The sequence below is a fragment of the Trichoderma gamsii genome, assembly GCF_001481775.2.
Source record: "Trichoderma gamsii strain T6085 chromosome Unknown Scaffold_26.2, whole genome shotgun sequence".
NCBI classification, from domain to species: Eukaryota; Fungi; Ascomycota; class Sordariomycetes; order Hypocreales; family Hypocreaceae; genus Trichoderma; species Trichoderma gamsii.
The window spans coordinates 341,618-368,782 of record NW_020171363.1 but is presented as its reverse complement, the minus strand read 5'-3'; the positions used below and the strand labels follow the sequence as shown (position 1 = coordinate 368,782).

General features: G+C 51.1%; 10 protein-coding genes across 10 annotated transcripts; 5 read left to right on the top strand and 5 right to left on the bottom strand.

Moving 5' to 3' along the window:
- Positions 1 to 4,404: 4,404 nt before the first annotated feature.
- TGAM01_v207261 (hypothetical protein) lies at positions 4,405 to 5,627 on the top strand (the record flags this gene model as incomplete). Its single annotated transcript, XM_018803673.1, has 3 exons — positions 4,405 to 4,583; positions 4,671 to 5,223; positions 5,298 to 5,627. The coding sequence occupies 3 exons, from the start codon at positions 4,405 to 4,407 to the stop codon at positions 5,625 to 5,627; spliced, it is 1,062 nt and encodes a 353-aa protein (XP_018663046.1).
- Positions 5,628 to 6,172: 545 nt separating this feature from the next.
- On the bottom strand, positions 6,173 to 7,073 carry TGAM01_v207260 (hypothetical protein; the record flags this gene model as incomplete). Its single annotated transcript, XM_018803674.1, has 2 exons — positions 6,173 to 6,931; positions 6,993 to 7,073. 2 exons carry the CDS (start codon positions 7,071 to 7,073, stop codon positions 6,173 to 6,175), a joined length of 840 nt encoding a protein of 279 aa, XP_018663047.1.
- A 511-nt stretch (positions 7,074 to 7,584) lies between these two features.
- On the top strand, positions 7,585 to 11,406 carry TGAM01_v207259 (pre-mRNA-processing ATP-dependent RNA helicase PRP5; the record flags this gene model as incomplete). Its single annotated transcript, XM_018803675.1, has 1 exon — positions 7,585 to 11,406. The coding sequence occupies one exon, from the start codon at positions 7,585 to 7,587 to the stop codon at positions 11,404 to 11,406; it is 3,822 nt and encodes a 1,273-aa protein (XP_018663048.1).
- Positions 11,407 to 11,956: 550 nt separating this feature from the next.
- Positions 11,957 to 12,414, bottom strand: TGAM01_v207258 (hypothetical protein; the record flags this gene model as incomplete). Its single annotated transcript, XM_018803676.1, has 2 exons — positions 11,957 to 12,112; positions 12,199 to 12,414. The coding sequence occupies 2 exons, from the start codon at positions 12,412 to 12,414 to the stop codon at positions 11,957 to 11,959; spliced, it is 372 nt and encodes a 123-aa protein (XP_018663049.1).
- A 1,611-nt stretch (positions 12,415 to 14,025) lies between these two features.
- Positions 14,026 to 15,943, top strand: TGAM01_v207257 (zinc-responsiveness transcriptional activator; the record flags this gene model as incomplete). The annotated part of the gene is made up of 2 exons (XM_018803677.2): positions 14,026 to 15,715; positions 15,783 to 15,943. The coding sequence occupies 2 exons, from the start codon at positions 14,026 to 14,028 to the stop codon at positions 15,941 to 15,943; spliced, it is 1,851 nt and encodes a 616-aa protein (XP_018663050.2).
- A 1,265-nt stretch (positions 15,944 to 17,208) lies between these two features.
- Positions 17,209 to 19,240, bottom strand: TGAM01_v207256 (bifunctional purine biosynthesis protein ADE17; the record flags this gene model as incomplete). The annotated part of the gene is made up of 3 exons (XM_018803678.1): positions 17,209 to 17,364; positions 17,433 to 18,915; positions 19,095 to 19,240. The coding sequence occupies 3 exons, from the start codon at positions 19,238 to 19,240 to the stop codon at positions 17,209 to 17,211; spliced, it is 1,785 nt and encodes a 594-aa protein (XP_018663051.1).
- A 1,212-nt stretch (positions 19,241 to 20,452) lies between these two features.
- TGAM01_v207255 (60S ribosomal protein L35) lies at positions 20,453 to 21,287 on the bottom strand (the record flags this gene model as incomplete). The annotated part of the gene is made up of 4 exons (XM_024550044.1): positions 20,453 to 20,458; positions 20,570 to 20,795; positions 20,895 to 21,034; positions 21,285 to 21,287. The coding sequence occupies 4 exons, from the start codon at positions 21,285 to 21,287 to the stop codon at positions 20,453 to 20,455; spliced, it is 375 nt and encodes a 124-aa protein (XP_024405210.1).
- Positions 21,288 to 21,690: 403 nt separating this feature from the next.
- TGAM01_v207253 (vesicle transport V-SNARE protein) lies at positions 21,691 to 22,503 on the top strand (the record flags this gene model as incomplete). Its single annotated transcript, XM_018803680.1, has 3 exons — positions 21,691 to 21,783; positions 21,829 to 21,942; positions 22,000 to 22,503. 3 exons carry the CDS (start codon positions 21,691 to 21,693, stop codon positions 22,501 to 22,503), a joined length of 711 nt encoding a protein of 236 aa, XP_018663053.1.
- A 174-nt stretch (positions 22,504 to 22,677) lies between these two features.
- Positions 22,678 to 23,841, bottom strand: TGAM01_v207254 (hypothetical protein; the record flags this gene model as incomplete). Its single annotated transcript, XM_018803681.1, has 2 exons — positions 22,678 to 23,359; positions 23,444 to 23,841. The coding sequence occupies 2 exons, from the start codon at positions 23,839 to 23,841 to the stop codon at positions 22,678 to 22,680; spliced, it is 1,080 nt and encodes a 359-aa protein (XP_018663054.1).
- A 521-nt stretch (positions 23,842 to 24,362) lies between these two features.
- On the top strand, positions 24,363 to 25,945 carry TGAM01_v207252 (2-oxoisovalerate dehydrogenase E2 component (dihydrolipoyl transacylase); the record flags this gene model as incomplete). The annotated part of the gene is made up of 2 exons (XM_018803682.1): positions 24,363 to 24,540; positions 24,615 to 25,945. 2 exons carry the CDS (start codon positions 24,363 to 24,365, stop codon positions 25,943 to 25,945), a joined length of 1,509 nt encoding a protein of 502 aa, XP_018663055.1.
- Positions 25,946 to 27,165: the final 1,220 nt, after the last annotated feature.

Genomic DNA, 27,165 nt, shown 5'->3' with positions numbered 1-27,165 from the left:
TGAGTGGGCGGGTGGGTGCGCAACCACTAGCGCTGGCAGCAGCTCATCTCTGCAGCATCTACGGCTGCGAAAGATCAAAGCTGGGGAAGATTGAGATGCGAGAACTAGTTCTATTTGGGCGTGGCTGTGGTTGGGGTTGGCTCTCAGGATTCTTGACTAGAAATGGCAGCGAGCGAGCGAATAAGCAAGCGAGATATTTAGTCGAAACAGCCTTGGATTGGTACACTCGTGCGGCATGATTCCGAGCGAGGCCTCACATGCGGCGAGCTTGTGATGCAGCTAATGTAGGCAATAAGATATACCGACATGTACCTTTGGAGAAACTCTTGCGATGCCCAATATTTCCCCGGTGGTAGTGCCATCTCTGGAACTGTCGTGATGATCAGGATCAGCGATGACGATAGGGTGGCACCGCTTCTTCGAGGCGGTCAATCTCTGTGCTAGCTTTCAATTGATGCCCTATTTGAAATTACTCCGTTAGTAGATACAGCTACTGCAAACGAGTCTTTGTAGTACAATGACTTGTGAGTTGATAACCCACTTGGTACTGGCGCCTTGTCCTTGGGGTAAAATAGTAGTAGTAGTCTATAGCTGTAGGCGAAATCCTGGATTACACCCTAGCCCCCTCTTCACACCGGCTCGTATAAGTTATTTTTGGTCTGAGCACGAGCAGTGAGCGCCATATTGAAACAAGTGAGCTGTTGCAGAATACACTCCAAGCGCAGGTGCAGTAACGGTGGCTCGTGGACAGACTTGGCGTGGCCGAGAGGCGCCTGTATCACAGCCAAAATGGGCATGTGGTGCAGCTGAATCCGGTAAGCCTGACACCATAGACTATCGCAGTTGCAGTCTGCTAATGTAAGGGATGCGTGAGCAAGAGTCAAGGATCCCAAGACTTGGTGTGGCTCAGAAAGAGACTCATAACGTAACTCTTCGTCTACTCTATCGGGTGGGCCGAAGAGCTCTGCTTGCTCGTGGTCTATTTCTCGTATAAGGTCGCCGAAGCGCATTCTTAGAGCATCCAACGCCAAGTACAGGCTATTGCATACTATCGTGGTACTGCAGCGGCCATACCCTCGAGTTTGTTCGCAAATGCCGGGAAAGAGATTCTCCAATAGCAAGCTCGTAGACTCATCTAGAGTTCACACAGATAGTGCCATTCGTTGATCTCAAGTAATAAGGCGAGTCCAATATCTTGGGTATCCGGGCTTCCGACGATGCGACATGGCTCGATCACAGCGCGGTAGCTTGAAAGGGCCTAATACGCAGCAACAACCAAATCGCAAGCAATCGTTGTAGCAAACTATTAGGTTTGCTGTGGCAAATATTTTATGGCACATGAACCATCCTGTCGTGGCCAGACTAATATCGAGCAAAAACATCGGGAGTCCGCGATTGGCTGAACTGCAGCCCCCCAAGTTGACGCCGCTGGGTCTACCGACAAAAATTTGACGGTATGTGGAGCCGCACCGCTAGCAAAAGAGGCTGTCGGAGCATTGTCGAAATAATGTCAGTGGTGGTTTAAAGCAGGGCGGGTATGCAATGTGACACCGACGCCTCTGTTTCTGCGCAAGCTGGCGATGAGGCGACGCAGCACGCTTCCAAGCTGAAATTGTTCGCATCATGGCCGAGACGCAAAGGATTCGCCAACCACAATTTGGCTACAGCATCTCATAGCTATGATTGGGGCTAATTCTTTTTCCTGATAAGAGTCTCATATAAGGAAGAGTGGAGGCCGTTTATTTCCGCTCTGCCAATCGTGTCGACTAGCTGCCGTTTTCTCAAGGCGACAGCTTGTCCCCGCATGAGTCGCATCGGCCGAGACCAGGGCAGGATCAGGTCCTACTGGCTGGCAAGCAAAAAGCCACTGTCATCTCATCTTTGGCTCGGTGTAACGATCTCATCAAGACGATGCACTGATCAGACGTTACCAATGCAGAGTTGCATGCATGCTTTGCACATCTGCCCCTTGATAGAGACGCAAATTTTTCTCTCTCCTTCCTGCCAAAAAGTGTTAACCGAGAGCTTCAGCTCTTGATCTCTGGGCGTGGAGATCCTAGTCAAGCAATATTGTTGATTTTCCTCCTCCATTCTCTTTCTTTTCTCCGTCTTGTTGTTGTCACCGCAATCAACATCGAGCTTTTTGTCCTAATTTTCCTAATTGTACACTTGATATGGAGATATTCTGACAAGCTTTACTCCGTAGTGCATTTTAAGAGATGATGAGATGCGGTGGCGCTCTTAATTCTGGGTCTCGCGGCCCGGTGGCTCGCCGGAACGGTTCCCAGTCAGGAATCATCTCCTGCAGGCTTTTGGTAAGGTCGTGTGGAAGCTGTGGAGCCTCGTCGTCGCATTGAGAAGCGGCTTACTTTTAGCTGTACCGCCGGTCCTCTTTTTTATGGCGCAGATTGGCCATGTTTCTCCTACTCGGCCCTTTGACCTAGCTTGGGCTGTTCAGAGGCCCCTTTTTTCTGCGCAGTTGCCACTGGGCGTGACTGGAATTGGTCGAAGAGTAAAAAGTATTTTGAAACCGTAGCCTCGCTGTCAAGGATGTTGTCTAACATGGCCGTTGTTTGACAAGCTTTTGCAGTCCGTGCATGCTGCAGTGGCCTATCTTGGCATCGACATGCACTTCGTACATGCGTGTGCAACAATATCACTCAGTAGCATAGACACATGGCATGATCCTATTGCTAGTGCTTGCTTGCAATACCTCGTACGTACGAAATACTGCTCGTAGGAGGTGGTTTCGATGCCAGGCCAACGTAGCGGAGCCCAAGAGAGAGCCCACTAGGCTTCGACGGGGCGAGCAGGGTCGCGTGCGAAAGAAATTTATCTCGACGTGCCGTTCGTGTAATTGACATGCAATCATTGGGCCACCATCGGGTAGGGGGTGCTTTGGAATCGAATCTTTTTTGTTCTTACTTTCCTTTCTTCTGATAGCTAGTCGTTTGATAGTACTGTATGCCTGGAAGTACACAAGTCAGTTCGCTTATAGTTCTTGCTGGGAATATACGATCGACACCTGTCTGTCTCTGCCAGCTCTTCCCCTCGCAGCTCTGCATCAGCATCGACTTTCACGTGTGACGCAGCGACCCAGCGATTTCAAACAGCCGAGGGATCTCCCTCCTAGTGGCCGGCAGCTGCAGACATCCATGCAATTCTCGTCATGTCGATGTGAAGGCTGTTGCACTGGCAGTCGAGGGCGCCGTGTTGGGAGTTGGTGGCGCGGCGCAGGTGTGGTAGCGCACATCCAGACAAACAAGTACGAGCTGCAGCAATTACCTGTATTCGACTCGTGCCCCAGACAAAGGTACCCGGTAGCTACCAGGGTATGCAGCGGTACTCGCACAGCAGCGGTGGTAACGCACAGGTCGCTGCTGCGTTTGCGGGGAGGCTTGCGGCGCCTCGGGGCTCGTCTCGTTGCGGCTTAACGCGCTGCCTCCGCGCTGGGCTTGGAGCGCAATGTACCGGGTCTAGCTGGCTGCAAATCGCTGCATTCGCTGGGGGTGGTGGAGATTGGCGGCCGTGACTGGCTGGTAGGATGGCGCATCTACGCCGAGTCAGGGCTAGGCGTTGCAGATGAACAGGGAACGTCACGAAGAGGTGGGTGGAGCAGGTTTGGACGCAGAAGACCGGGGCGGCGGCCTACGCCAAACGAGCACCAGATCCAGCAGCAGTTTCCCGGTTGCTGAAAAGCTTCGCGATGCGTAATGGTGGAGGGTGAAGGAGTTTAGCTGCTGCCGGTACCTGTGGTTGAACGAGGGGAAAAGATGGGAGGGGGGATCAGGTATCTTTGCAGCCGCAGATGCGCGACGAGGAACCTGGGTCACCGGCGGCGAGGCACACGCTCCATCGCCAGAAATACCTTTCGCTGTTCCTCCAGCTGGCACAGAGCTCTAGGGCCGCCATGACATGACCCTCCCTGGTCGCCAATCTTTTGCCCCTGCTCGCTCGCTTTTGACCTTCCGCCGGTCCCATGTCAGTGTCTCGCCCACGCTGGCTCGATACTTAAACATTGCGATCTCCAAATCGTTCTCGTAGTTGCACCCCCGGCCCTGCTTTTCCTCCCTCATTGCTGCTTTGTGGAGGTTCTGCGTGCGCCATCCTTCCATCTGCCGGCTGCCGCCACCACCATCACCAAATTCTTCCAAGGGCCAATGAGGGCTGTAGGCAGTTGTTGATTCTCTAAACCGCCGTCACCTAATTCGCCAACCACTGGAACGAAGGCCTCTTTTTTTTTTTTTTGTGGAAAGGCACATATTTTATATACAGCGTAGGACGGAAACGCGCTCGGGGATCCCCCAGATTTTTTCTTCATCTTTAGTAGAGTCGAGCCGATTCGCTCTCGCTTAATCCGACAACCCCCAGTCAATTTCAGTAACGAAGAGGAAATCAGAAAAAATGTCCAACAAGGAAGAGAACGAGAGCGCTGAGGTCTACCAGACCGAGAGCCGAGTTGATCAGCCTGTCGCGCCCGCGGCTGCGCCCAAGAAGAGAGGATGTCTGGGCCATTTGAAGCGCTTTTGGTGGGCATATCTGCTCGTCCTGATATGCATAGTTGTCCTGGTGGTCTGCCTCGTGTAAGTGTCATACTCTGTGAGACTCGTTGACGCGACTCGCCTCAAAACGAGAAAACGTGTATCCATCTCGCTAACCTTCGACCCCAGCATCTTCGTTGGAGTTCCCAAGATCGCCCAGCAAAAGGTCAACGACGCCAAGCTGGAAATCCAGGGCGTCAACGTCATCAACACCAAGCCTGACAGCATCACCCTGCAAATCAACTCCACCATCACCACCGATGGCTCCATCAAGGCCAACATCGATGGCTTTGACGGTGTCATGTACCTCGAGGATCTCCCTGGCCAGACTCCTTTCCTCAACATCTCCTTCCCCAAGACCAACGGTGACAAGCACCAGCTCGTCAACATCAGCCAGGATATTACCATTGGAGACCACGACGCCTTCAACACCTTCAACATTTGGTTCGCCGCCAACGAGACTCTCAACGTCACCGTGTACGGAAGGACCAAGGTCAAGCCGTCTGGCCTGTCCACCAAGTTCGGCGTCACTTTCAAGAAGACCATCAACATGAAGGGTCTGAATCTATTCAATGGCACCACAGTCGATGGCGGAAAGATCAACATCAGCCCCAAGAAGGGCCAGCCGAATTTCAAGGCCACCGCTGATATCCCCAATGCTTCTTATTTCACTCTTGACATTGTAAGTTGAGCAATATGAGCGCTTGATAAATCTAAACTTTTATTTTCCTTTGCCGTGCTGACACACTACTCCAGGGCAACGCCACGTTTACCAACTTTATTGACAACACCAACATTGGTAATCTTACCATCCCCAACCTTCTCCTTGTCCCTGGCAGCAACAAGGTTCCCATCACCGCCAATCTCGATCAGATTTCTGTTCTTCAGGCAGTTCAGAGTGCCAAGTACTGCAAAACTGGAATCATCCCCGTCAAGCTCCGAGGCTCCGCTGTTGTCAAGGATGGCCAGACACTCCAGTACTTCCTCGACGGCCTGTCTGCCAACAACGAGACTGTCCCTATGGACATTGGCAGCATCATCAAGAACTCGCTCGGCACTACTATCAGCTGCCCCAAGTCCAGCTAAAACTGAGAAAACCATAAGTTTTCCAGTACCAGTGGTTGAGTTGAGCGAATTGCTCAAACACAACTTATTCACGACATCCTTTTATTCTCTATTATAATTGTGCCTGGAGATGGTGTCTGGTGGAGGGAAGGGAGGGGGTTTTGGTTTCAATTTTTGTCGCTACAAAAATACTTCTTCTTTTACTGTGGATGATGTTTGCTATTGCGTGTCCTCGGTGCTGGGTTGCATATACCATTTCACTTTCTGAGTGATTATTTTAAGGAATGGGAACGAACAAGAAGACGTGCTATGAAGTCCTCAGCCACAACGCATTTGATTCATGATACCTCGATGTAGATGTTTGTATTACAAGGTAGTGTAGGGCCGCCCATGGCCACGCAATTTTATTAATAAGGGGTTTATCCAGCCCTGGTATGTCTGTATAATCTGCTATACTCTGCTAAGCAGATTATATGCTTTTGCTTTAGTTGTTCAATAAATTCCTTGCATCCATATCTTCGCTCGTTTGTATCCATGCCCTCGCTATATGTGTATGTTCGTAGTCATCATTTCCAGCCTCCTTTGCGTTTTTCGCCTCTACTGTTAAGCCCTCCTGGCACGCCAGCAGCAGCTCCGCTGGATGAAGAATTTGACGCAACAAAATCAATGGCTGTTCTGCCACCACCGGTCCTATCCGCCTCCTTCTCTTTAGCAATCTTTTCCCTGCTCTTGCTCAACTTGTCCCTGAATGCCCATTCTGGAAACCCTCTTGGATCCCACAACTCTTTTGGGAGCGTCGTCTCGTACTGGCCCACTTCATCAATGCCGACAAAGTCCAGTAGCTTATCCATTAATGAAGGGTTCCTTAACGCAGTAGATTGCTCAAGCTTGGAGTTAAAGTGTACGCCTTTTTTCTTGAGTTGCAGAAACTGATCGACTTTCTTGTTAGCCCCCAGTGGAGGAGACCCTGGTGGCGAAGGCGGGATGTCAAGATTAGGTACGGAGGGGAGGGTGAGGTCGTGTATCAAAGCGCGGTTTGCGGAATATGGAGATGCAGGCGGTTCTTGAGATTCATCCGGGTCTGGGAGGGCATTTGTGATGGAGGCGTCGGCAGGTGGAAGAGATGGACCCAGAGGAACAGCACTCTGGAGCACGGGGCCGATAGTAGTTGGTGGGTGGCGATCAGAGTCTTGTTTCGGTGAAGATGAAGACTCATCCCGTGTCTCTGATTCATCTTTGGGGCTCTGTTCCTCATTGAATTGTAGACGCTCACTTATTCGCGGCGCATCCTTTTCAGTCTCAGCAGCTGCTGCCTGTGCGGCGACCTATCAGCGTGTTAGTCACAAAATGCTGTTGCGCAGACACAAGCTCGACATGTATAAATACCTGGGCAGTCTCCTGCTGCAATTGAGGCCGCTCATCTTCTCCTTCTTCATCAGAACTTGCATACCCAACAAGCCCGGCCATTGCGTTTGAATTGATGAAGTCAGCTTAGACGAGAAAGCAGATGCAAGATTGAGTGAGAGCGCGACAAGCTGCTGAGACCACATGGGGATTAGCGCAGTAAAATCGTCGCGGCGCCCGACTCCGTCGGCTGAAGCTCGGCTGTCCTACAACTTCAAGCAACTTTTCAGCGGGCCTCTTCTGACCCCAACACTTGTGACGGCACGTCAACTCCCCTCCGTCTCAACATTCAATCGTCGTTTCATCTAATATCGCCCTTCAGATTGCGTCGCCATTTTTTGAATTTCAGCACACGAGCTGTGCGTTAGAATTGGTTTGATCGGCTGCATTCTACGACCGGCATCGATCACCATCAATACGTCGTTTGGGCCAAATATCGGATATCGATTCGCGTTTCTCAAAACTCGCCACTGGAAAGAGAAGAGGAACAAAGGAGACTTGGGGTCGCCTGGAGACAAAACAAAAGTAGTACTCACACAACGTAGTGTCTTACCGAGCCTGCGAGACCACAACAATGGCTCGGCCAAGAGACTCGCGCTCACCAAGTCCTGCAGGCAGCCATTACAACTCGCGCCGCCACCGGAAAGATGACGACCGGCGGGATGCCAGAGACCGCCGAGACGATGGAAGGGACTCGCGCCGGCGCTCAAGGTCGCGCAGCCCGGATGTTAGTTTATTCCACTTCCGCTCCAATTTGGGCAATTCCTATACACACGGATATGAGTCTGACAGAAGCTTGAACAACCCACAGTATCGATACCGCGACCGCGACCGAGGCAGAGACAACAGAGATCGTGTTGGCCGTGACCGCGATCGCGACCGTGATAACTTCCGCCGACGAGACCGCTCCCTAGATCGCCGAGACGATGACTTCTACCGCGGAGGGCCACGCGATCGCCGTGGCGCCAGATCGAGAGAGAGACTACCCCCCAGGCCCCGCTCGCCTGACCGAAGACGAGACCGCAGCAGAGATGACCACAGGAGGCGAGACGACTCTAGAAACAGAAGCCGTCGTGAGGGTTCGGCTGACTCTCACAATCGCAGCAGCCGTGCCGACAGTCGGTCTCGGAAAACTCCACTGGCCGACAGTGGCAGGAATGGAGTTGATGAGGTACGTTTTCTTCTGGTTCCGGATAAGGAAACTAGAGCTCATGACACATCACAGGCTCAAAAGGCCAAATCGAATGCGGCACAGCCCGAGGTCGATAAGAAGGCAGAGCGGCTCGCCAAGCTTGAAGCATGGAAGAAGAAGAAAGAGCTCGAGGGGCAGAAGCAAAAAGAGGTGAATGCCAGCCAGACGAGAAATCTCCTTGCTGAGATGGACAAGAAAGCCAAAGAGGGATCGACGGCTGCGCCATCGCCTGTTGTATCATCTGCCGCTTCACCCACTCCTGTTGACTCGGGCAGCGCATCTCCAGCAAAGCCTTATATCGGCAAGTTTGATCCAAAAACGATTGCGAAGAAGTCTGCCAGCCATCAAAAATCATCTGATTCTACTAAAGGGGGAGCTTTGGGATCTATAGATATTCAGCCAAGCAGCATTCCTGCCCCCGCTAAGCGAGCACCTACTGGTGAGACTTCAACAACATCTGCCATGCAAGATCTGACCCTCTCTAACAAATGTTATCAAGCATCCGCCCTTCCCACAAATCGCGCCAAGACTAGCAGTTTTGGATTTGGAAAGTCCCATGCTGAAGGAGACAAGCTGACCAGCAAGCGGAAATTGGACATGGATGAGGAGATTACAACTAAACGACAACTCACGAAGCTCCCCAGTCTCCCCATAGAAGCGGATGACACGCCCTACGCTGACCAAGATGAAGACGATGAGTCGGATGGCGACATTTTCGCTGAAAATGAAGAAGAGGCTGCCGCCGCCGCCCGTGCTGCTCACGAAAGACGTCTTCAAGCCGAAAACCAAGTTGAAAACCAGACAGAGAACCAGGCTGATGAAGAGATGAAGGATGCCGAGCCCCAAGTTGCAGAACAAAGTACCAATGGCGAGCATGCCGCCGACGGAGAAACCGCCAGTAAACCTCCAGCAGAGTCCATGGATGTGGATGAGGAAGTCGAGGAAGTCGATCCCCTAGAAGCGTTCATGGATGATCTCAAACAGGCAGAGACCACCAAGAACCCCCCGAAGAAGGCCTCTGTGACCAAAAAGAAGCAGGAGCCTGAAGCGTATTTCTCGGAGGACGACTATGCTTTCGAAGATCAAGCCGACCCGAATGCAGATGCCCTACTTACCATTTCGAATAAACGCAAGAAGAAGGATATTCCAAGCGTCGATTACTCCAAGATTGACTTACAGCCTATTCGCAAGAATTTTTGGGTTGAACCTGCCGAGCTGAACAATCTTTCTGAAGCAGATGTTACCGATTTACGATTGGAGCTGGATGGAATCAAGGTCAACGGCAAAGACGTCCCCAAGCCCGTTCAGAAATGGGCCCAGTGTGGTCTTACCCGCCAAACCCTGGATGTTATTAGCTCCCTTGGATTTGAAAAGCCCACACCAATCCAGATGCAAGCCCTTCCCTCGTTGATGTCTGGTCGAGACGTCGTCGGTGTGGCAAAGACGGGATCGGGAAAGACTATGGCCTTTTTGCTTCCCATGTTCCGACATATCAAGGATCAAGAGCCGCTCAAGGATAACGATGGCCCTATCGGCCTCATCATGACACCAACGCGAGAGCTTGCCACGCAAATTCACAGAGACTGCAAGCCCTTTTTGAAGATGATGAACCTGCGTGCCGTTTGTGCGTACGGAGGAGCTCCCATCCGAGATCAGATTGCTGAGCTCAAGCGTGGCGCTGAAATCATTGTCTGTACGCCCGGTCGCATGATTGATCTGCTGGCCGCGAACCAAGGAAGAGTCACCAACCTCCGACGAGTGACGTACGTGGTTCTGGATGAAGCCGATCGAATGTTTGACATGGGTTTCGAGCCACAGGTGATGAAAATCTTTGCCAACATGCGACCGGATAGACAAACCATTCTATTTTCAGCTACCATGCCACGCCTCATCGACTCACTCACCAAGAAAGTACTAAAGAGTCCCATTGAAATTACCGTGGGTGGCCGCAGCGTCGTTGCCAAGGAGATTGAGCAAATTGTCGAGATTAGAGAAGAGAGCACCAAGTTTGTGCGTGTTCTGGAGCTGCTAGGCGAGCTCTATGACAAAGATGAGGATGCCCGAACATTGCTCTTCGTGGAGCGACAGGAGAAGGCGGATGACTTGCTCAAGGAGCTAATGCAAAAGGGCTACCCTTGCATGTCCATTCACGGAGGCAAGGATCAAGTTGATCGGGACTCTACCATTTCAGACTTCAAGAAGGGCGTGGTACCCATTCTCATTGCCACATCAGTCGCCGCTCGCGGCTTGGACGTCAAGCAGCTCAAGCTTGTTATCAACTACGACGCACCCAATCACTTGGAAGACTATGTCCACCGAGCAGGACGAACGGGTCGTGCAGGAAACACGGGCACAGCAGTCACTTTTGTTACCCCTGAACAAGAGAATTGCGCGCCTGGTATCGCCAAAGCCTTGGAACAAAGTGACCAACCTGTTCCAGAACGACTCAACGAGATGCGAAAGTCTCATCGTGAAAAGGTCAAGTCGGGCAAGGCGAAGGACTCCTCCGGCTTTGGTGGAAAGGGTCTGGACCGTCTGGACCAGGAACGCGAGGCTGCTCGTCTTCGAGAGCGCAAGACACATAGAGCCGAGGGTGAGGAAGAAGAGGTTAAAGAAGAGGGCAAGAAAGAGGAGGATGACAAGAAGATTGAAAAGACACTCAACGCCATCAAAGCTGCGACCTCCACCGTTCAGTCTCGCGAAATTGCCAAACCCGAGTCTGGAGAGGGTGGCGCAAACAAAGCGACACAATCTGCTGTTGCCACAGGCGACAAGGCCAAGGATCCCCTGGACAAGGTCAGCTCTGCTGTCAGTGCCATCAACAGCCGTCTGGGCAAAGCTGGTCAGCTTCGGTCGGGCCAACCCATCGATAACAAGGGTCCGGACGCTGGTGCTTTCCATGCCACGCTGGAAATCAACGACTTCCCGCAAAAGGCCAGATGGGCCGTCACCAATCGTACCAACGTGGCGAAGATTCTGGAGGCAACTGGAACGTCTATTACGACAAAGGGCAGCTTTTATCCTCCCGGGAAAGAAGTGCCAGCTGGAGGAGAGCCCAAGCTGTATATTCTCATTGAGGGTGATACGGAGCTTGTGGTGGCGGGTGCTTTGAATGAGATGACGAGGCTTCTGAGAGAAGGTACCATTGCTGCTGCTGATGCAGATAGCAGAGCGCCTGCGAGTGGAAGATATACCGTCACTTAAGGACCTGGAGCTTCTTACTAGGCGTGGAAGTTTTTGTAAATCGGGCTATGAAAAGAAATCGGGCGCAAAAGGGAAGGGCTATTATTTTCACATTAATTATATTATAGTAGTATCTATATACGAGACGAAAGGACGTCTGGGTTGGTATTGGTATAAGTGAATAAGTATAATCGTGGTGATAAAGTTTTATATACAAGCATATTTGAGGCTTTCCATTTCGCATGCTCTTCTGGCTTGTGTTTGGACGAATCTAATCCAAGACGTAGTTTTACAGTAGCAATACAGTACAAAAACAGGGAATTGAAAGGGCAGCAACTGCAGGATGGTGAGGCTCCAAGTCAAGAAAAAGGAAGAAAAATAATATCAACGGTACAACGGTCTTCATGCGTCGTCGTCATCAGAAGCATTTTATCCTTCTCTTAACATTCCGCACGCATCCACTGCTTCGCGCTCACATGAAATCGCGCAAGGTATCTTCAAAAGAATTAAAAGCCAAACTATAAAAAACCGCCCGTTGTGTGTAATGCGTAAGGATGTAGGTAGCTCGCTATTACTCCCAATTTCGCGCGTTGGCGGCCTCGTCTGCGTCTCGGGCACGAAGTTCCTGGTTGCTCGCTTCGGCTAGGGTACTGTTCCGGTTCTGCTTCTTTTGCGCATTGAGCTGCGATTGGAGTTTGCCGCCTTTCGATGAGGCTTTTGCACGGGCCTGCCAAAAAAAAAAAGAACAAAGAGTATCAGTCAACAGCCACAAAAAAACTTTTTGGGTACACAAAGGTGGTCTTATCTGCTCACCTCGGCCGCCTCGGCAGCTTTCCTTCGCGCATCGCTCGGATCGCTCGAGTTGCTAACACCACTTCCAACGTCGCTGCCAGCACCGCCGAGTGTTCGTGGAGGACCGCCGACTTTCGGGGGGACGCGCGATGTTTTCGGGCCCGGGGGCGGAGCGGAGCCGAGGGGACGGCCGGGCTGAGATGGCTCGGATTCGGTTTTGCCGCAGATGTTGCCCATGGCTGTGAAGTACTTGGGAGGTAAGGGAGGGAGAGCTGCTAAAGCAAGGGAGAATTGAAGTGCGGTTGGTTGTTGGACAGTGGTGCTGGGATAGTGGTAGGCGCAAATGCGATAACGCGACACTGGGGATATGGGGCCGGCGGTTGTCGCAAAGGCAGTGGAGGGCTCTAGGTGCGTCTAATGCTCATATTTTATGTGTCTCTTTTGCTTGTAGAGATGGGCGATTCACGGAATTTGAAACAGCATCCGATGCGACGGCTCAGCAATAGGTGATGCGGCGCGCCGGCTGCTTGCATGTGGTTTGGAAATAAAAAGAAGCTTACTGGACTGGCGCCCTGTTTGAAGGGGGGAGACGTCACTGCGAGGCTAGACGGGGGGCTTGGAAGTTGCAGGGACTTTAAGCGGGGTACTACCTATTCCTGGTTATGGCTCCAGGAACGGGAGGTTGCTACCCTGGAACGCGATCATTAGTACGTGCAATGGTGGGATTTTGTGCCCAGGAGGATGAATAAATAAGGATTTGTCTTTTTTTGTGTGGTGATAGACTATTAATGAATTTTTTTTTTATGCTTTCGTGATTGGTGATGCCACGTGGTTGAAAGGCCGAAAACGACGGTATCAGTGAAAGCATAAGGCCTGAGATAAGTGTGGTAAGGATGCTCGTTTTCTACAAGTTGGGTACCTAGAAAACAAACCAATTTATAGTACACACACACTGTGCCCAATGTACCTTCCTTTGGGCCTCTTTACATAGCTACGTCGATAGCCAGAAGTTGGGATTACTTGGTACAAGCAGTGTAAGTACTGTCACTCCTTCACAACTCAACCGTATTGTCTGTTGTATATGCATGCCTATTCAAGCAGTATTATCTAGTGCAATATTGTTAAAGAGAACGCTCCATACATCAAGTGCAACTCAAGCAGGCCAATAGTGCTTTACAACCATACTCGTACAACATCCTTTTAGTCAAGGTACAAACTGAAACGGCACGTCTACAACGCAATCCCAAGACTCAAGGCTGAGGTTGAGCCGCTACCCACAAACACACTAGCGCTGCCCGGATTTACAGCGGGGCTCAGCTCGCCGGCAAAACACATAAAAGTTGCAGCAGCCCCGACCAGCAGACCATCAAGGTTCTCGCCCTGTTGGTCAGCTACAGGGCCACAACAGCTGGCGGGCGTTGCTTCCCTGCGCCTGTGCTGTGCCTGCGCACGACATTTGGAGCAACTCTAGCCTCGAGGCTGGCAAAACTGCAGAACTTGTGCACCCCATCCTTTGCTTTTTTACCTTTTCCCTCTCTCAGCCTCTCTGCACATTCCCACGTTGCGGCGTTTGACAGCCTTGGTTCCACGCCCTGGATCTTGCGCACAACTCTATCTATATTTCGATCGTTTTTGATACTTTGATCTCCCAGGCTCCCCCATACAGCCCAGCTAGTTTTGGACTTTTCACCCCCTTTGACCCTTTCTTTCAGGTTCTTCCTAAAGCGAGGTTTCTCTCGGGTAAGATTCCCAGTGCCTTTTTGTTTCTCCCCGGCACGGCCGCGGCTCGATTAGCTAATGACGATGCACCTTTGTAGACGACTCACAAAAGCCTCGATTCAGCAGAGCATGGACGATGACCACTTGCCTTCCAGTCCCCATATGGACCTTAATCGTCTCCCCCACCACTTTGATAATGACGCATATTCCGAATTCTTAGATGCAAATCAGCAGTATCGCACTATCGATCCTGCGGCGGCGGCAGCAGCTTCAGTAGATCCTTTTCTTCGCAACGATTCATGCCTGGACCCCCAAGGATCGATCGTCTCTGCCGACGCTTTCAAGACACTCAAGTCTCTGAAAGGTTTCTCGCCGAGATTGCCACCGCCAACGAATTTCACCATGACAGCTTTTTCGGACCACGCCGCTAAAGCACACCCGCAAGACCGCCATGGCCATACTAGTCAGGATCTTTCTTTTCCAGATTCTGAGGTCGCCTTTCCCAACTGGGACAACAGCTATTTCATAAATGCGATTTCCGACCCTCGTTCCTTTTGGTCTGGTAATAAGTCACAGGATCAACCAACCAGCTCAAAGGTGGATTGCGATGAGGACTGTGTATCAGTGGTGTCGTGCACATCTCGCTGTGGTATAAGTTGCCCAAGCCAATGCGGAGACACAGGCCATGGAGTGTGCTGTGATGATGACGCATGCAGTGAAGCATGTGAAGACAGTCAGGATCTCTGCCTCGATGAGGCGTGCGAGGATGCTGCTACGCCCTGTACAGATGCGAAATGTTCAAGCCTTGCTAAGCTGGACCATTTTCCTAACGAAGCCATGTCAGATGGTGACAAGGAAGCAGCAGCAGCTCTCGCTTCTATAGGGGACACTCACCCGGCATTGATACAAGACGGCTTCCAGCACTTTCATCCAGATACAGATTTTGGATCCCATTCTTGCTTTGCAGGGTCGACCTGCAGCCATGCGCTGCCGCAGGAATATTCGCCAACAGCCGCCGGCGACGATAGCCTTGAGCAGATTTGGGAATATCTGCACCAAGAGAACCCTCTAGCAACGCATATTCTCCAATACCACGACCCTCGGAATACTCGAGATCATGTTCGTCCATGTATAGCTGACCATCCCGACCTAGCTATCCCGAAATGTACCCTTCCTAGAGCTGTCAATGGCGGTATCCTAAGCCATGGGTTTTCACACAATGCAGACGACTTTACATGTGGCTTCGAGGTCAACACAGTCGACCAGTTTGCCAACCATATATTTGAAGACCACTGGCAAATGCATATGTTGAATTTGGATCCGTTTGGCCTACCCCAGACAACACAGGTAGAAGACCGGTTTTCTCTGGCCCCAAGCCGCTCGAGCATCTCGTCTTATTCTTTCAACACAGCTTCAACAAGTGGACTGCAGTTTTCTCCATCAGATATTTCTATACAAAATATGTCTGCGCTTTCATCAATTGCTCCTTCTCCGACATCACGGGCAACCACTCCCCTCGCACAGCCAGAGGAACTAACTTTTGAGGCAAAATCAACCGAAACAGCGCCAGTTTCGGTCACAGCTGCAGACGCAGAGACTGCTGTCGATTGTATCTGCCAGTGGAAGATGGCTGGTGACAAAATCTGTGGAATGCGGTTTAAGGATGCAAGCGACTTGCATACACACACAAAGAACGATCACTTAAAGGACATGACACGACAACGTCCGGGGTTTCGCTGTCAATGGAATGACTGCACCAGGACAAATGTTTTTGGTCAAAAGAGCAAGCTGGAACGCCATATCCAAACTCACACAGGATGTAAGTGAACCGATTTGCTTTGGCAACTACGGCGCTGTGTTACGCTTTGATTACTAACCATTCCTAGACAAACCTGTTACATGCTCCGTCTGCGGCCTGCATCTCTCCGCAAAGCAGTCTCTCGATCAACACATGAGGACACACACTGGCGAAAAGCCTTGGAAGTGCTCGTATCCAGATTGTGAACATGCTTTTAAACAACAAAGCGCACTTAGTAAGTCATCCTAGTCCATCTTCTCCCAGGCTATTCTAACCCTTGATTCAGCCATGCACGAGCGAACGCATACTGGCTACAAACCTTTGGTGTGTGATATATGTGGCAAGACGTTTGGAGAATCATCCAATCTTTCAAAGCATCGCCGGACCCATAACAACCGGGGCTCACATGTCTGCATCATTTGCAACAAAGATTTCCATCGGTTAGATCAGCTCAGGCGCCATATGCACAGCAACCATAAGTGCAGGCCAGAAGAGGCTGAATCAATAGCCCAGGAAAATCAACTTCGCCTGGAGAAAAAAGAAGCGATGACGCGGCCCTTGTAGTTTCCTCTAATGTTGGAAATCAGTAAGGTAGGTTACAAGGCATACTTATCATCCAAATAAAAGGATTGGCATGTTTTACTTCCAAAGCAGCCTTGATTTCTATTTGAAGGATTTCCGCCTTTGGATAAATCCTTTATATCCACCTCGACCATCTATTTGACTTCTTTGTCTTTTATCTCTTAATACGCCATGGACATATTTCACACATAAGCGAATGTTTGAAGCAATTTTAACTATATATAATTTTTTGCCTGCTTTTCTATATACTGATATAAATGCTGATCTTGGAGATAAAAAAAGCCAATGCAAGGGAATTAGGACTGGACCAGGCAATCGACCTTCTAAATACCACCTAAAAGGCAAATACAAAAAGAAGAGTTACAAAATAGGAATCTGAGGGCGCAAGAAGATAACAAGGCATTATATATCTAATCTAAACACCAGGTTTTTAAATCTTGATTTAAGAAATAAGCAATAATTTTAATAGAAGAGTACTATCGTTGAATATATATGTTGTCGATTGCACATCTCGCTTTTTATAATCTACCTATTAGCCTAGGTATAAGAAAAGTTATCCAGCACTCTGGCTGCAGCACAGGCCAACTGCTACCTGCTGATTGCTTTTGAGTACATAGGTATGCACTCTAGGTTGTCGTTTCGCTTCTCAACTCAGCCGACAGAGGATTCGGAATTGGTACAGACAATCGCCGATCTTAAAAGTAAACCAGTCAAAGAATAGATGTGAAGAGGCGAGTACACATTAAAAAAAAAAAAGAATTGTCATTGTCAACACTTGAATGACGTCTAGATAGATTTGTACATAATTTTTGATCGCTCTCTTTAAATATCTTTCTTTCTTTCCTATTTTTCCCTTCAGATGGCGGGATTTCCCCTTTTACTGTTTCTTTGAATTCCCTTTTCATATCCTTCCCCCGCTCCTTTTTTTTTTCTTAGTGGTGGAACAGACGAGTGTTCTGCTGGACAAAGGTAATGCCCAGCTTCTCGGCCGTCTCGAAGACGGCGCCGTCGTTTTGGCTACCGCTGGGAGCGGCGATGTAGTTGACGCCTGAGCGAGCGGCTCGGAAGACGTTGTCGATGAAGGGGAACTGACACGATTGATTGCAGATTAGCAGATGTACTGAACAATGAGGACATCAAAAGTTGAAAAACTTACAAAGGCATCGCTTGAGACGCAGACGTTCTTCAGCTGCTTCATCCAAGCCTCACGCTCCTCGTCGGTGAAAGCAGGAGGCACCTGTTCGAAAACACCCTCAAAGGCTTCCCTCTCGGCGCCGTCCTTGGGTAGCTCGCCGCTGACGAGCAGGTCAATGGCGTTGCTCTTGTCGGGGCGCTTGGTGCCCTTCTTCCACTTGATGCCGAGGACGCGCTCGTGGAAGCGCATCCACCAGTTGTCGGCCTTGTCGCCGGCCAGACGGGTGCAGTGGATACGGGACTGCTGGCCGGCGCCGAGGCCGACGACCTGGCCGTTGACGGCGTAGCAGACAGAGTTGCTCTGAGTGTACTTGAGGGTGATTGTGGCGACGGTGAGATCGCGGGCGGCGTTCTCGGGGAGGGCACCGGCGTCCTTGGGGGTGATGATGGTGCTGAAGGTCTTGGGGGAGATCTCGGCGTCGTTGCGGTGCTGCTGGAGCGTGACGCCGTAGACGGTGCGGGTCTCGACGGGGCCGGGAGTGTACTCGGGGTCGATCTGGAGGACGAGGTACTTGCCGCCCTTCTTCTTCTTGAGGATCTCCAGAGCGGCGTCCTCGTAGCCGGGGGCAATGACACCGTCGGAGACCTCCTTGGAGATGATGCTGGCGGTGGGGACGTCGACAATGTCACTGAGGGCAATGACGTCGCCGAAGCTGCTCATGCGGTCGGCGCCACGGGCACGGGCGTAGGCCTGGGCAAGAGGAGAGCTGTCGATGCCTTCGATATCGTTGACAAAGTAGACCTTCTTCTCGTCGTCGGTCAGGGGCAGGCCAATGGCAGCACCGGCGGGAGAGACGTGCTTGAAGCTGGCGGCGGCGGGCTTGCCTAGCGCCTCCTTGAGCTCCTTGACAAGGGGCCAGGCGTTGAGAGAGTCGAGGAGGTTGATGTATCCGGGAGAGCCGCACAGGACCTTGAAGGGCAGGGGCTGGTTGGAAGTGAAGGCAGAGGCGGGCTTCTGGTGAGGGTTGGCGCCGTAGCGGAGGGCCATGAACTGGTCTCCTGAGCCGGCGTACTCCTTGCGGAAGAACTCGGCGATGGCGGCGTCATAGTCGGCCGTGTGCTCAAAGGCCTTGAGGGCATAGCGATTGCGGCTGGCGTCGCTGATCTCGCCCTTCTCGAGCTCGCTCAGGAAGCCGGCGTAGTCGGTGGGATCGCTCAGGATGGTGACTCGCTTGTGGTTCTTGGCGGCAGCGCGGATGAGCGTCACGCCGCCAATGTCAATCTCCTCGACGGCCTCGGGGATGCTGACGTTGATCTTGGCAACGGTGTCCTTGAAGGGGTATAGGTTGCAGATGACATAGTCCACCTTGTTGATGTTTTGGTCGGCAAGGTCCTTCTCGTCAGACTCGAGGTTGCGAGCAAGAATGCCGGCGTGGACGGCAGGGTGCAGAGTCTTGACACGGCCGGCGAGCATCTCAGGGGCCTTTGTGATGGCGCTGACATCCCTATACGCCGAGGCGCATTAGTTTTCATATTTGTGTCTTGTCATGAGCTCTCGGTAGCTTTGCTTTATCCTCCACTTTTTGACTCTTTCTCTTTTTCTCTTTTTGGTCGCGTGTCCATGTCTCAACCGGAATTGGTCCCCTTTCAAATTCAAGGATGAGGCAATGGGATGTTTGCATACTCAACGGGGAATCCAGACTCGCGGATCATGCGAGCTGTGCCTCCAGACGCCAGAATCCGGACATTCTGCTGGGCCAGACCCTTAGCCAGATCCAGCAGTCCGGTCTTGTCGTAGACGGAGACGATGGCGATCTTCTGGTTCGACATTTTGAGGCGGGGCAATTCTTTCTTCTGAAGAATTGGAAGAAGAAATGTGAAGGAATGAATCAGAGACAAAAAAGGAAAAGAAAAGGAAGCTCTCTTTTTTTTTCCTTGTCCCTTTTATATAAATCTCAAAAGAGCCGATGTCGTCAGTTAGAAAAGGGAAAAAAAAGGGAAAAAAATTAGCGGGGTAGCAACGCAGGTCCTAATGGTGGGGTGTTGAGGGGAATGATTTGCGCTTTGGCGTTGTAATGGTGACGACTTTAGCTGCTTGATTGGACGCAGCCGGGAGCTGTGAGGCACTTAACGAGAACTAAAGGGAACTGCAGGCCGATAGTGGGTTTCCAGAGAGAAAAAAAAAAAATTGAGATGAGAGCCAACCCAACTGACAGCTCATCTATGGGCGGGTGTGCTGTCTGGGTGTTTGACTCATTCAAATTGATAATTTCTGTGTCAAATGATAACAGTGATATGGCATTTTGCTTATGGCTGATTAAATTAGTAGGTTGAAAATAGTCATTGGTCTGTATAAGTAAAGCTTACTGGAGTTTCTGTTCTGTGTTACTTCCGCCCTTCGATGGGTGCGTGGGTTAGTTTTTTTTTCTTTGGCGCCAACAGCTATTTTTGCCATGAAAAATGAACGAATGCGGTTCATTTGATATGCTGATAACAGAGAACTGTAGCCAGTCGCGCTTGAAGATAGCCGAGTACCGGTTGTGAGATATGTGAGTTCCTGTTTGACTAACCTTCTGAATCTGAGTCCCATATTACTGGAGGTTAGAATATCTCAAGCCGTTAGATCACTCAGCAGCAACACCAGGTAACTTCACACAAACAAAATACGGCCATAGTTTCATACAGCCTTAGGCAAACAAAGAATCATATTTTGGTATCATCACCGGCACCAACACACATGTTCATCGAAATCAGTCCAATTAGAGCCTGAACACCGCTTGTGCCTCAAGTATTTTTTTTGATCGTGACCTCATTTTTTTTTCGTTGGTATAGACTGCTGTCCTAGCAAGCCCATCCAGGACGCCTTTCCGTCCCAGACCGAGGCCCAGCCCGGGAAATAAAGTACAAGTCAGACCGGATTCCCCCTGAGCCAATGCGATGCAATTCAAACCCTTTTTGTGTTCAAGTGGAAAAAAGCATGCTGCGCCCAATGCCCCATTCTACCCCGACGACCCTTCGTAAACCAAAGCATAATTAAAACATTTAAGCCTACAGTACAATTTCAGTTAGTATTCGATTTCTCAAAAGAGTTTTCCCCATCTTTCGTTCCAGATGAATATCCACCCATATTGAAACGAGACTTCTTCAAGATTGTCGTACCTTGATGGCGAACTTGCGCTGGGGGAAGTGAGTGTTGCGCTTCTTGGTCTTCTCCAGAACACGGGCCTTGTCCTCAGGTGATAACCGGCGGCGGATGGCACGGGTCTGCTTGGGGCGGAGGTCGAGAGGCAGGTACTTGCTCTTCTTGTAGAAAAGACGGAGCTGGTTGCGCTGGGTGGCGTTGGTGACGGTCAAGACACGAGCGATAGACTTGCGCAGGTCGTGGCTGTAATTGAGGGAAAAGTGTTAGCGGCAACAATTTCTTCCTTGGCTCAACTGTCGACTATTGCAACAGCGGAAAAAAAGGGGGTAGATTCCTTCTTACATCTTGTTCAGCTTGGAGCCGGAAGAGGCAACCTTCTGGATGCGGAGCTGGCCGAGTTCAGCCTTGAGCTCACCGAGCTGCTTGGCCAACTCCTCCTTGTTCTTGCCCCAAAGCTGGGAAGCCCTGACTTTTCCCGTCGACTAACACACAATAATCAGCACCCTGCTTTCCGACGCATTGTATAGAAATAAAAATTGCGAGCGATGGTGACGGATTGACGAATGATGAAGAGGGGTTTCGACGACTTCGATTGTGACATCTCGGAACGACAGCGCATGAAATTCGACATCGAAGGGACAGCCGTCGTCCAGCAAGAGGGAAGACGTGTATTTTTGGAAAAATCTAAAGAGGGTATATTCATCGTCCAGAGCAACGACCGTATGTACTCACCATCTTGAGAGTCTGTGATGTGATTTGCGAGAGTTGGGTAGTAAAAGTTTGCCTCGACCGTGACCCGTCCGTATGTCGCGATGGTTCGTAACTCTCCAAAAGAATTTAGTCGAGGGTTTGCCGAGTCGGTGAAAAATTGCCCTAGGGTTTGGCTGAGCGTGCACCAGATTGAAAGACTTTGTAATTTTTCATTGGCCAGCTTATTGTGGGTATAAAGTGGGCAGTAAAGAGCGCTCACGTGCGCGATCCCGTGCTTTTCACGTAGTTGCCGGCGGTAGGCGGTGAATGATTCTGCCGCTGGCTCTAGAAGCGGATTCGGGCGTCGGCCTATCCCCGTATCTCAGCGCATGTTGCCATATCGTCATCAGACACTCCCTTAATACTACTGCCGCCTGCACCGACAAATATGGCCACATCATCAGGAAACGCTGGCTGGGCCCAACTGCGCCAGCAGGCACGATCATTAGAGAACCAGGCAAGAATTCAGCCCGCATGGAATGTTTGTTGGATAAGCTCCTTTACTGACTGAGATTGGTCCTTTTAGACGGAGAGTCTATTTCACACCTACTCCCAATTCTCTACTGCTGCGCATATTCCAGCCAAACCAACACCGGAGGAGCGTGATGTAGAAGCAAAGCTAGAGGAGGTGCTGGATAAGGTTTGTTTTGCGAATCAACAAATTGCCAATTCTATACGAGCTAACATTGGGCTGCAGCGCGACAACGTCATTGGCCAGCTCGCTCGACTCCTAGACTCGGAAGCGTCACTCAACACATCCGCGCTCAAACAGAACAACTTATCCCTGCTCCGAGAGAAGCTCTCATCTCATCGACGCGACCTCACCCGGCTCCGATCCACGGTTCAGCAAGCCCGCAATCGTGCCAATCTTTTGACCAACGTCCAATCTGACATTGACGAGTACCGAGCGAACAACCCAGAAGCTGCCGAGGCGGACTATATGCTGGACGAACGCAATCGCATCGACCGAAGCCACGATGTGACAGACAGCGTCCTCAGCCAAGCATATGCCATTAATGACAGCTTCGGTGTGCAGAGGGAGACTCTGGCGAACATTAATCGAAGGATCACCATGGCGGCGAGCAAAGTACCGGGCATCAACTCAATAATCGGACGTATAACATCGAGGAAGAGGAGAGATGGGATTATCATGGGAACATTTATTGCGCTGTGCTTCATCGTCTTTTTCTGGTTGAGATAAAAAAGGGGGAACCATAATAATATTCACCGGTTCCGCATATATCATTGGCGTTAAGGGGGGTATCAGCGGTTTTGTCTATTTTTGTCTACTTGTACAACATGGCAGGATCCATAGCACTATTTCTTGTTCTTCATCCAATCATACAGGCGCAGAACTTGAGAAGATGCCGAATTTTCACAACACACTCTTGGCTGTTTCCAGATGCGGCTTACCGGGCAATTTCTCTCTCGCTGCCGCAGGAAGCAATGCTTCTTTCTTGATATCATCCACCAGCTTCAGGAGGCCTTTATTCAGGCCATCCAATTCGTCCGGGTGGCTGGTTCCGCTGCCAGCCCAGCGTATCCTGCAGTGGTGGTCGACAAGATATGTGTAGCCAACCTTGCTGTTAAGGAGGCCTATTGATTCGCGGATCTCGTCTGTGATGCCTCTTCGCACGAGAAAATACTTGTCCCAGTCTCTCTCCGGAAATCTCCTGCGCAGCGACCCCATAAACAACTTGACAAGGAAAGCCTTGCCAGAGTTGTCTTCATAGTTGACCCTCACGATCTGTGCCTCATCACCACTGCGTTCTAGCGCTTCGTGGAGCTGCGGATTGGCCTCCTTTGATATAAAGCTTTCGACCTGTCGCTCTGCCCACTGGCTGCTGAAGATGGATACGACGGATGCTCTTCCGGAGAGGAGAGGAGTGGTGTCGCGGGGTATCACGTCCTTCTTGAGAATCGTTTGGCCGTAGAGGTTGGGGAAGAAGAGAGAGAGTTCGGCTTTGAAGAGACGGGGCGGGGAGATGAAGGATTTGCCCTCGTGGTATTGCAGGTTGCCCCAATCGCGGAAATACGGTCTTGATATTTTGGCAGTCCTGTATTTGAGCAGCATCTCCTTATTAGCAAATCGGTCTTTATAAAACATTTGAGGTGTAGTTCCGTTATGGAGATTTTCTTACAGCTCCTTGCGTCTCGCTAGATGCTTATCGTAGTTGACAAAGTCCTCTTTGCGCTGCTGCAGCGAGCGACTATCAAGGCCAGTATTCTCGCCCGGCAAAGGAGGCAGCGCCATGCCAATTGGTCGAGGCAGCGGCTTCGGCGTAAAGCCCCCTTCTACTCGCTTTCCGTAGCTTCGAGGCGCTTCGATCGGTGCTCCGGCGACGGTGGCCTGGGGATCCATGGAGGCGCCCGAAGCGGGCTTCTCAGCCTTTGCGGCCCTCACTGCACTTGCGGTAAATGTGCGACGCCATTGGCAGCGGGCGCACGACGACGACGAAGCAGCAGCAGCATATCTCCTGCTCGAGAAGAGGAGGCCACTGAGCGCTAATTCCAGCGTCCGTGATGACGACGATGACATGGCTTGCGGCGCGCCGGAGGGGGTTTAATGTTCACGGGCGGCTCTCTTGGCTGGTGCCCCGGAAAAAAAATTTGGGCTCTCGCAATTGAAGGCATGGATGGGCTCCATTCTTTTCACGGCCCCGGAAGGACGCACGGCTCCGGGGTTCGCATCGGCAGCGCTAAAAAGCTACGCTCAATGGCCGAAGCGCTGCTAGCTGTGAAAGCAGCTTAGCGCCCTGCTGCTTGCTGCTGCTCTGCCAAAGAACCTGGGAAGCGAATTCCAAACCGCATAAGCACCCCAGGATTTCGGCTATCCGCGGGGCAGCTACAAATCCAGCTTCAACCGCAATGCCGACTGAAGCCACGCTTGGCCTTGGAGAAATCCCCGGGTCTAGAGTCGGCGAAGTGCTTTTTATTTTAAATCAAAATTGAGAACTTCTCCCCAATCCTTCTCTCGCTTGTTTTCTTGATCTGCAGCCCCGGTTGTGCCGTTCAATTGAGTGAAGACCCGGACCCCTCAATTCTTCTCTAGACAGAATCATGTTTCTCCAGCGAGGATCAAGAGTGCTGCGGCGGCAGTGGGGGGCTTCCAAGGCCATGGGCAAGATGGCCATGGGAAGGGGAAACACAGCGCCTGCGGCTGCTTCCCCGCGGTGGTTCTCAGAGTCGAGGAGGCTGTATGCCGTGAAGCCGGTGCTGCTGGCTGATATCGGCGAAGGTGAGCTTCCTTGGCAAAGCTGGTGTGGAAACATGACAATGGGCCGATGATACTGACGAAGATTCAAACAAAAGGCATTGTCGAGTGTGAAGTTATCCAGTGGTTCGTCGAGCCCGGCGCGCACGTCGAGGAATTCTCCCCCCTCTGCGAGGTCCAGAGCGACAAGGCGTCTGTGGAAATCACAAGCCGCTTCTCCGGCGTCGTTAAGAAGCTATACTACGAGACGGGCGAGATGGCCAAGGTGGGCAAGCCGTTTGTCGACATCGACATTGAGGGAGGCGCCGAGGACGCCGGAGCTCCGCAGGCGGTTGAGGCGAGCAAGGACGTTTCAGCACCAGCTGTCGAGTCGTCAAGGCCAGAGCTGACTGTAGCTGATATGCCGGCACCAAGTGCCAGCCAGGAGCCCAAGCAGAAGGGCAAGGCGGCAGGACTGGCGACGCCTGCGGTCCGGCATCTGTCCAAGGAGCTGAAGATTGACATTCTGGATATCGACGGCACAGGCAAGGACGGCAGGGTCTTGAAGGAGGACATCTACAAGTTTGTACAGCAGAGGGACGCCAGCGCCAGCGCGCCGGCTTCTTCACAATCTGCATCCGCACTGCCGCAACAGCCGGCATCATCACATCAGCCATTTGGCCTGGCGCCGCTGCCAAACGGCCAGCCTACCGTGCAGACAGAAACAAGAGTCCAGCTCACAAACACCCAGCAGATGATGTTCAAGACCATGACGCGGTCACTAAACATCCCCCACTTCCTCTACTCCGACGAGGTCGACTTCACAGACCTCGTCAATCTCCGCTCCCGCCTCAACAAGGTCCTCTCCCAGACCCCCACGGCCCCCGGCCAGGCCAACAAGCTCTCCTACCTCCCCTTCATCATCAAGGCCGTGTCCATGGCCCTCTACCAGTTCCCCATCCTCAACTCGCGCGTCGAGATCGATGCCGCCACCAACAAGCCCTCCGTCATCATGCGCTCCCAGCACAACATCGGCGTGGCCATGGACACCCCCCAGGGCCTGCTCGTCCCCGTCATCAAGGACGTCGGCTCGCAAAACATCCTCTCCATCGCCACGGAGCTCGTACGCCTACAGAACCTCGCCGTCCAGGGCAAGCTCACGCCAAACGACTTCTCCGGCGGCACCATCACCGTGTCCAACATTGGCAACATTGGTGGCACGTACCTCAGCCCCGTCATTGTCGAGCGCGAAGTGGCCATTCTAGGCATCGGCCGCATGCGCGCTGTGCCGGCCTTTGACGAGAACGACAACGTGGTCAAGAAACACATCACCAACTTTTCGTGGAGCGCCGATCACCGCGTGGTGGACGGGGCGACCATGGCTCGCGCCGCAGAGGTGATTCGCCGCATTGTCGAAGAGCCAGACGTCATGGTCATGCATCTTAGGTAAACCATATATGTGAATCTGAAATAAGAAAATGCATGATATACGTAGAGAGAGACAGGGACGTGTAAAGATTTTTAGATTATGTTACGATACATGTTGAGATCTTGGTTTTGGGTTTTTTTTATTCCTCTGTTTAGAGTATCTTTTGTTAGATGTACTCTTTTTCTGGTATCTAGGTATTTATTAAACGGGATGAATATAAAAAATATGAAATTCAGACTTATCCTTTATTCATGCGTTCTACATCTACCAATAGCGTGAAGTTATGCAGCATTTTCAGAAAAGCTCCCTATGGGGGGGTCTCCAGGAGAAATAACGGGGAAATAACGGAGTGGTTACCGTGAAGTACGCCTATACCTCCCTTTATAGGGAAATTCCTAATAGGGAGGCCCTAGAGGTATCTCCAGTGCATCCCCCTATATTCCTTGGGGAAGTCATAAATGGAGTCCCGCTGGGCTGCTCTATGGTTTCCCTGTCTTTGTGTGCAATATTCGCCTAACTCCACGCCACTCTTTCCATTTTAATTATGCGGTATCCTCCCTCTTCTCTTTGAACTGCTCGCGCCTTCCTTTTCATTTAGGCACACTGTCCTTTTCTTAAGGTGTCCTTTTAATCTCTGTCCAACATGTCTATCCTTTTCCTCTCATTATTGAACATACCTGGGCTGTTCATTATTACTCGCCATCATTAACCCTGGATCATTCATTGTTACTCGCCATTGTCAAGCGTCCCCAGGCCGGTCTCATTGTCACTCGCTATCTTTCTAGCCATGGCCGAGGCTTTGGTTGGCGATGTACCAGTAAGTGGTTCAGTTATTTTTCATGAAAAACCTACTAATGCTGAATTGCTATAGGCCGAGCAACCAATTGAAGAATCACTCCCGATAAATCAGCCGCCTGAAAATACTGAAGAATATCTTAATTTATTGACTTGGCTTGCTATTCATGTAGACGTCCTAACCTCCTATGTCGCCCATGAATATCAAGTATTACTCGCGGATGAAGAATTCTTTAAAAAAAACTTGCCTAGGCACGCGACTTTTTTTTCCCTCTAACGCTTACAAGTGTTCTTTAATTACACTCTCCACCTTCATTGGATTTCTTTCGTTCTCTTAACGTTAATGCAAGTGGTAGTAAAGTTTGGGGAATTTATATTCTTCTGCTGGAGAAAACAGACGACAAGCCAAAACTTTATATAGGCTCTGGCACCTCTCAACACGGCGT